General features: G+C 45.3%; 1 protein-coding gene across 4 annotated transcripts in view; it reads right to left on the bottom strand.

The window, feature by feature from the left end:
- Positions 1 to 2427: 2427 nt before the first annotated feature.
- atp6v0a1b (ATPase H+ transporting V0 subunit a1b) overlaps positions 2428 to 9265 on the bottom strand; it is a 29939-nt gene continuing 23101 nt past the window's right edge. For all 4 annotated transcript variants that reach the window (XM_087837002.1, XM_087837003.1, XM_087837004.1 and 1 more), the window contains one exon: positions 2428 to 4345. In XM_087837002.1, the coding sequence (XP_087693128.1) occupies positions 4252 to 4345 (94 nt within the window). In that variant the 3' untranslated portion in view covers positions 2428 to 4251. The remainder of the gene's footprint in view (positions 4346 to 9265) is intronic.

The raw sequence follows: 9265 nt of genomic DNA, 5'->3' as shown, positions 1-9265 counted from the left end.
ATGCACCGCAGACTTTGATCATGCAAAAATAGATTCATATTAAAACATACCGACATCAGATAAACTATAAACAGATAAACTATATCTAGTAGAATAAAGTTGCACAGATATTTGCATCCTATGCTGTGAGCTGTTATGCTCGACATTGTGCCATTGGCCCGATATTACTCATAGTTTGATAGCGCAGAGCATGTTATGTGATTAAACACTGCAGATGGAAATGTATTATAGTATTATATATGTATTATATTATATATAAACGATGAAACCAATGAAACTGGGCCCGCAGTTCGGCCCACTCCCTGCTGACTGTATCTGCCCTCTTACCTGTTCAGCTGTTGCACATTTTACATACAAGCTCAAATGTACATTCAACAGTGTTACGTTATGAGTGGTGCTCAGTAAAAGAAGACTTTTAAATACCTTGTAGCCAGAAAAACGAGCCGCAGCTCTGCGTAGAAATGAAACCGAAACTGTTTTTAGTTTACAGAGAAATGAGGAGCGAGCTCAGCAGCGACACCCTGAGGCAGAGACGTGATCACTGAGATGTGACCAGAATTATTTCAGTGGTGGATTAACACAAAATCATCTATTCTTAGTCATTTTATTTACAAAGCAAGGAGAGACGGACATTTGTCGATAGGCAGATTTGGAAAGGATGTGCAGATGGAACGGTACTAAGAAGTGAAGGGGAATGGGCTGAAAAAGGCTCCTGGAGGAGCTGATTAAGGAAGACAATTGGAGAGGAGGATGAATCAGGAAGTGTAGAGGAAGGAGGAGGAAGCGAGAGCCGCTGTAAAGAAGTCGATGCAAAGCTGTAGTAGGGATGCAACGATACCAGTTTTTTCAAACCGATACGATACCGATACTTGGATCTGAGTACTTGCCGATACAGAGTACATACTTCTACCACACACACACACACAAATGCAATGAATTGGAAGACAGATTTTATTTTATTCTCTGCCGATAAAAAATAAAATCTTAATAAAAATCACCACAAAAAAATTTCAGGTGAAAAATAAGCACTTCTGTTAAATTATTGCAGAGTCTCCACATTGTAATTTAACAAAATATCACTGAACTATTGGCACTGTCTCGAGCTTTCAGAATAATAAATAAACACTTCTGTTTATTTATTATATTTCATATCGCAGCTCGAGTATGCTGAGAAGACGGTGCAATCCTATGTTTTCCATGACCGGCATTGGCTGGTCATCCAGAGCGATAAAATGAGTCGAGCCTCTGTTATTTTAACTGTCCGTGGATTTTCTCTTGACATTTTTCATCGCTTTTCCAAAACCTGAGTTAAAGTTGGCTGTTCCACACTGCTGACATTTTGTTTAGCCTAGCTACAGCAGCCTCCAGTTTCTCTTTTTTATCTGGAGCTGCCAGTCTCACTCGTCTAACCCTGTGCCTGTTTAGCGTGGGATGTCCCCCTAGTGGCCAATCTAAAGAACTACAACAGAAATGACAAGCCACCCTCTGATTAATGAAATAAGTTAGTATCGGTTCATGGTATCGGTTAACTTTTACGAGTATGAGTACACACACATTTTACAGTATTGGCACCGATACCGATACCAGTATCGGTATCGGTGCATCCCTAAGCTGTAGTAACCTTGGCCAAGATACTAACCCCGGTGGTAAACGGTCTCTGATGCATCCATCAGAGTGTGGACGTTAGAAAGAAAGCACCACTGCATAGAAAAAGTGTGAATGGGTGTGAATAAGGCATGTTGTAGTAGTTTCAGTGCTCGGGGAGAGAATCAGGTGATGGGCAAAGCATGTTTCCTACGGGAAAGATTCATGGATGTAGTGAAGGACACGCAGAGGGCGGATGTGACGGAGGAGGATGCTGGAACGGGGGAGATGGAGGCAGATGATGTGCTGTGGAGACGCCAAGAGGGAGCAGCTGAAAGAAGACGCTTTCCTTTAGAAAAAGACTGCAGTGACATCTGTGGTCTGACAGCATGGAGGAATTTTATAGAGTCAACAAGTTGCCCTGCTGTGGTGTAACAAAAGCAATGAAGCTGATCATAAGGATCAACTTCTGTTCATCAGACAGGAAAACACAAAGACTTGTGTGTAAAACAGACATTTGTACTTTCTAAGGTTTATGTGACTTTCTGGGAATGCTGCTTTTATTTTACAGAGAACTGATGGATCATTAGGATTTTTTATCTCCTATAAGATGCTGTGGAGCGCCTATGATCGCAGGCGAAGGCACCATGGTGATGTACCCCAACAGGAAGTTGTTAGTCTGGTCGGAAATCTATCACAATAAAGTGTTCGGACCCAGTGGCACAGTGTTGTGTGCATGATGTGAGGACGGACTTATTATCTATTTACAAAAGACACACACACACACACACACACACACACACACACACACACACACACACACACACACACACACACACAGCGTGAATCCCCAGGTGTCTGTTTATTAACACATGAACACTTTACACTTCTGTCACTGTTCAACATCAACAGCACGTCTGATTTTTTCTCATCCAAATGGAAACACAAGTTCATCACAGCACTTCAAATACACGTTCCCATAAAACCAAACACAGGGATGATGAAAATCCAGCCCAATAACAGCTGTGGTGATCAAACCAACATGAATGCCGACTAACGGCTGACTAAACCTTAGATCTCAGACACACTCAGGAGTTGGAGATGCTGGACACTGATTTCAAACCATTAAATAAAAGGCTAAAGAAACAAAGGACGGTCCTGAAGTCTATATGTGATATTATCTTCCAAGCTTTGAAACAATCAGAGGTGACAGAGTTCCCTCTTTAACTGGTTTACAGCAGGAAACACAGACGGAGCAGGTTACAGCCACACACTAATTCAAACCAAACATTCACTTTAAAAGCTGCAATGAGATTCTAATTATAATGCTGATATCACATGTTAAAGATGCTTTAATCTTGAAATACGTGACCTGTGACTCATCACAGCTGAGGTGTTGTCACTGCACGAGCAGGATCTTCAGTGGGGTCCCAGAGAAAACTCTCCCAGTAATCACGGTCAGTTCCCACGCTGCGTGGAATCAGTCCTGAGAGTGCAACAGTGAAACGTGCTGTTTCATGTGCAGCAACAGCCTTAGTTTGTGATCTAAACTCTCAAAGATGTGCATAAAGTCTTCTCTGATATGTGAGCATGTGTGACTGGACTGGCAGAGTATGTGCCGATGCATCACAGGTGATGTACGGGGACGAAAAACAAATGCTTGTTTAAAAAGTTAGAATAAAACAGTGAGAACCTCGTCACTGTGTAGCAGGTGGACGCTGACAGGAATGATCAGAGTCGTGATCGAGCAAAGAAACATCGCAAAATATCTGGATGTTGTCTCACTGAGTCAAAGTTACAAAACCTGTATTTCCAGTCAGCCAAAGCATTTATCATGAGCTGTACCCTGTGATAAGACATCTGACACATGTACAGCGGAGTAGTGCTCCACCACTGGGGAAACCGAATATTCATGCTGAGCTTTATCAGTTTAGATTCATTTTGGGTGTAAACGAGCGATCGCAGCGCCGCCCGGTGTTAGGGCCAGATTTAATGCTAGTGTGAAAGCTTCTGCTGGGGTTCACCAAAGAGGGCGGAGCTCCACGTTCACATACGAAGCTGCCATCAGATCATTTCAATGACTACCTGCAAAGAGCAACACAGACGACTGCAGCGAGGTGTGTCCTCACAGAAATACTACAGTGCAAGCAGCACAGCAGCTGATGAATGAGAGCAGGTGGGGCTCGGGTGGAGCTCGGGTGCAGCTCGGGTGCAGCTCGTCTCCAGAGGAGAGAAAGATGATCCAGGGAGCAGTGAGCTGTAAGCAGCATGTGAGAACTGATGACGACACAGACAGACGACTTCATGTCCTTAAATCCAGCGAGACGCGATCATTTATTTACGTTTGATTATATATAAACTTGTGGGCGCGCCTGACCCATGATGCACCTCTGCACACACATAACTGCTGCATATGAAAGTATATTCAGCTTGATTTGACCTGAAAGTGTTTGGACTGATTGTGTGATATCTGTGTTTAAATGCAAAGACCAGGTTTGTGGGGATAAGCCCGGGAATGCGCTTCACTTCACAGGACTAAACTACAGCTCATACACAATAAAGTTTCACAAAGTGCCACCAGGGGGAGACAAACACTGCACTGGGGCTCATGCACGCCCACACAAACACAGAGGGACCACTGGAGACTGCTGGATGGGCCGAGGCCGATCACTCGTCGAATCTTCCCTCCAGGATGCTCTCGAACGAGAAGGGGACAAACTTGAAGCCCTGACCCGAGTAGAACTTGTTCTGGAACTCGACCCTGAAAGAAACAGAGAGAAGTTTGGTTAAATATCCACAAGCATGTTAAAGCCTTTTTAGACTAGTCAGAAGCTCCACATGTCTCCAGCGTGTGCACCCAGAGCTGGTTCCTGTCTGTATGCCGCTCGCTTTAGCCCCGCCCACAGAGGCTGTTTCTGTACTTGTGGCTTTAAATGAAACAAGCCGCTGCTGCCCACACCCTTCCCAGCGCTCTGCCTTTCCAGCCATTCCCAGCAACGGAAAAGAAGATAAAACTCAAATTGGGAGTTTGGATTGGATCTAAATGCAGACACAATGTTATTTATATAGCAACAGTGCACAGCAACAGGAGGGAGAAAGCCCCGGTGAAGGATAATTACCCACAAGCAGCTTTGTGATGTTGGTCAGCAGGAGGAAAGAAGTGTTTATGTTATTATCAAAGCAACCTCAGCAGGAGGAGAGTGGACGAGAAGCCATCTGAGTTTTGTTTGGGCTTTAAAGTCAGTGACAGTTTGGTCAGAGATGATGAACGACCCGACCAATCAGCTCTGAGGGCGTTCTCACAGCTACAGCTCCTTTACTTTGGTCCAAATCAGCTGATGAGCTGTAGTTGCACAGCGTACATTCACTTCCTGCCTAGCTGCAGTTTGGAGCCGTACCATTGTCACTTTGTACTCATTAATGTCTGTGTGTAGAGTTATTTTGAGGGGGCAGCGAGTTGACGCTGTTATACAAGCTGCACACGGACTACTTTACATTGTATCAAAGTGTCATATCAACAATGTTGTGATGAAAAGATAACAAAATACTTTTTCTCACTTTTGTGAGATACTGTGTGTAAAGCACGATCTGATATCCTCGTGTTGGTGTTGTTCCCAGATCATCATACTAAATGTTGTTCCAGGATCAACATTGCAAGTGACCAATCAGAATGTTGTGATGTCATACTTTTGCGACTTCGGGAAAAACCGGCGTAAAACAAAAAACTGTACTTAAGCTGCGAGAAACCGCCTTTGTCCGCCGATCAACGGACCCTAACCCTGACCCTGACCGTTTAATAAACGCTAAGCAGAATTGATATTGTCCTTGCAACATTGGAATTTCATAAATGCACGAATGGGTTGGTGCGCAAAAGAATAACGTCACAATAATGTGATTGGTCACTTGCAATGTTGAACCTGGAACAACATTTTCATGATGATCTGGGAACAACACCAACACGACGATATCAGATCATCCGCGTGTACAGGGACGTTTAAATGGAGGAACACGCCCTCAGATATTTATGATGAAGCAATCAGGTGCATCAATAAGCTGACAGCAAAGCTATTGTTCCAGAGACGACTCCTTCTCCAAACATATTCTTCATGCACATCTGCTCTGTTTTAATCTGGGACCTTCTGGTACCGGTACAATCGTTGCATTGCTCTGACTGTTGCAAACACTGCAAAGAAGTCTAGAAACCTGCAGCACGTGTATCGTATGACCTCAGAGCTTAAAACATCACTTCTGTTCAGCACAAAAACAAGTGAGGATGATAAAATTCATCTGTGTGTGAGGCAGCGCACATTCCAGTAAACCTTCCCACACAGCCGCTGAATTATTCCCTGACCAGCAATGTGAGGATGATCAAAAGTGTGTGTGTGTGTGTGTGTGTGTGTGTGTGTGTGTGCGCGCGCTCTACAGGCGTTAAAATAAAATGATGAAGCAGGTCAGTTTGAGACTTCATGTGTTTGATACGTGGAGTTCAGAACAATCAGCTTGTGAGCATTTGAAGGACCTGACGATTCGCTCCGTGTGACTCGTCACAGTATCCAACCAGCCGCTGTGTTTTTTCCACAGTTAGGATTCTGAAAGCCTGCGGCCCTGACAACCCGTGATGACTTCATTTAAGAGGAAAAGCTAAGATGGTTGCTGGCCTCGGTCAGCGAGGGAGTGCCCAGGAATGTTTCCCGGCTGTGGCAAATATTTGGCCTTCCAGAGATGTGAGAGGGCAACAGAGGAAAGAAACTCCTCTCGCCACTCTGCTGTGGAAACGGAGCAGATTCCTGAGCCTGACGTGCGCGGCGCTGTGTGGACTGTGGTGTGTGAGTGTGTTTGTGCAGCTCCATGTGTGTGTGAGGCGTGGACAGCACAGCACATGGAGGCTCACTTTGAACATCAGTATTTCCACTCAGTCACTCAGCTGTGTGAAAAACACTCCGGTGCTCCTTCTGAAGCTTACAGAGGTGTGCTGAGCCGACACACTGACGCTTCATCTGTGTGTCCCTGTGGGTGATCGAAGAAGAAATATCTGAAGCTGCTCCAGATACAAACAAAAGTGATGCACAGACACGGCCCAGGATGCAAGAGAAACACAAAACATCACAAACTCTGACTTCATCGCCCGTCTGTGGCTGAGCGTAGGGATGTGGCTCCAACGTTAAATCCACACTTTCACCTTCAGCTCTCTTCCACAACCTCCTGCTTCTTCCTTCTCTCACCTGTGAATAAAACCCTGACATACTTCAACTCCACTAGCAAACCCACTCAGTGGGCACTCCACTGAGGACCACAGCCTCACACGTGCTAACGCAGTACTCGGGTGTGAACCGCCCACTGTGACCAAGAGGTCATCAGTCAGAAACAAGTCGACTTACTGCAAATCAAACTAAGGACACCACACACTGCAGACAGCAGACGCTGTGACATCACCGTTACTGTCAACTCTTCTGGGGATGATGCTCGTGCACGACCGCCTTCAACACCTAAAGTAACTGAACATCATGATGTGATGAAAAACTAGTTCATGCATTTATTACTTCCAGGCTGGACGACTGTAATTCATTATTATCAGGATGTCCTAAAGACTCCCTGAAAAGCCTTCAGTTAATCCAAAATGCTGCAGCAAGAGTCCTGACAGGGACTAGAAAGAGAGAGCAGATTTCTCCTGTTTTGGCTTCCTGTTAAATCCAGAATTCAAAATCCTGCTCCTCACATACAAGGTCTTAAATAATCAGGCCCCATCTTATCTTAATGACCTTGTAGTACCATATCACCCTATTAGAGCACTTCGCTCCCGCTCTGCAGGCCTACTTGTTGTTCCTAGAGTATTTAAAAGTAGAATGGGAGGCAGAGCCTTCAGTTTTCAGGCCCCTCTTCTGTGGAACCAGCTTCCAGTTTGGATTCAGGAGACAGACACTATCTCTACTTTCAAGATTAGGCTTCAAACTTTCCTTTTTGCTAAAGCATATAGTTAGGGCTGGACCAGGTGACCCTGAATCCTCCCTTAGTTATGCTGCAATAGATGTAGGCTGCCGGGGATTCCCATGATGCATTGAGTTTTTCCTTTCCAGTCACCTTTCTCACTCACTATGTATTAACAGACCTCTCTGTATTGAATCATATCTGTTATTAACCTCTGTCTCTCTTCCACAGCATGTCTTTATCCTGTCTTCCTTCTCTCACCCCAACCAATCACAGCAGATGGCCCCGCCCCTCCCTGAGCCTGGTTCTGTTGGAGGTTTCTTCCTGTTAAAAGGGAGTTTTTCCTTCCCACTGTCGCCAAAGTGCTGCTCATAGGGGGTCATATGATTGTTGGGCTTTTCTCTGTATCTATGAAGCGCCTTGAGGCGACTTTTGTTGTGATTTGGCACTATATAAATAAAATTGAATTGAATTGAATGTGTACCGTTCAGACATGCTGGGAAACAACGTGTTTCTGTCACGTATCCTGTGGCCTGCTGAACAAACTCTCCGTGTACGAATCACGCAGCTCTCACAGATCATGACGCGACTGAAAAGCCAGAAGTGCCAACATGTAAGAAACATTCATTCATTGATGGACGAGGACCAACAGATGTTTCCTCCATAAGTGCAGATAATCATCATCTGTGACATCATAGCTTTGCTATAACAGGTCACACACACACACACACACACACACACGCACACACACACACACTTAGATTATGGGGATGACATAATATTGGAGGCTGCCAGTGCTGCCTCTCAGCTATGGTATGAATTTGAAAATCCTCAGTGGTTTTCAGAGAAGTTGACCTTTGACCTCTTTAGATTGTGGGGATTCAAAGTTGTCCCGTCACCTTCTTCTTAAGTTGTCATATTCACTTCAGGCTGCGCTCAGCAGGGGGTCGCCGTGGTGAGCGCCCCATGTGTGCGGTACACAGGTAGGACTAGACAACACAAGCCGAGTGTGGATAAAACACAGCTGTGCTGGAGCAGCGTCCACTTCAGCTTCTTATACAAATCAGCCTGAGAGGAAAGGCTGAGCATTAGCACTGAGCCTCCGTCCAACAGAAACACTCAGGCCATCCTCTGAACAATGACGTAAACTCTGTGAAAGCAGAAGGATTAAAGAAAATAAACACAAAGCTTTCACAGAGCGCTCCTCTGCCAGCCTGAGCGGTGCTTTGGTTCAGCCCATAAACGACTCTGTGAAGCTGACAATGATCTACCAGCTCAAACACGTGTGGACAGGAACTCAGCACCTGAGTCCTCCAGATCTCTGATGAGCTTAGTTTGACTCGGCTCACCTGTGTCTTGTTTCCACAGCTCCGCCCACTCTCGTTACCTTGTGTGTGCATTTAAGCCCTCAGTTTCCACACTTCCTTGTTGTAGTGCCAGTGTGTTACCCTGTGAGTTTTGCCCACTTGCTACCAGGACTTCTACCCGACACAGTAATGTAATTTCATCATTAGACGATGAGTTAAAGTTATCGTGCTGTCGTCTGTAAGTCTGACAGTTTTGTGCGACTCGTCCACGGAGCCGCCGCACTAAAACGCACCAGATCCTCCAGCACGCAGACGTCAGTGAGCATGACAGGAAAGACTAATCAGCCACAGCTGTCCAGCACTACAGTCCCCACATTACAATGCATGCTATCAGAGTACAGGTGAGCATCCACACAGTGCCCAGAGAGGATGCACTGAAGAGCTGCGGT

The sequence above is a fragment of the Neolamprologus brichardi genome, unplaced genomic scaffold, assembly GCF_056152115.1.
Source record: "Neolamprologus brichardi isolate AB-2024 unplaced genomic scaffold, ASM5615211v1 NODE_ptg000038l+_length_1369362_cov_1, whole genome shotgun sequence".
Classification (NCBI taxonomy): domain Eukaryota; kingdom Metazoa; phylum Chordata; class Actinopteri; order Cichliformes; family Cichlidae; genus Neolamprologus; species Neolamprologus brichardi.
This window is presented reverse-complemented; position numbering and strand designations above follow the sequence as displayed.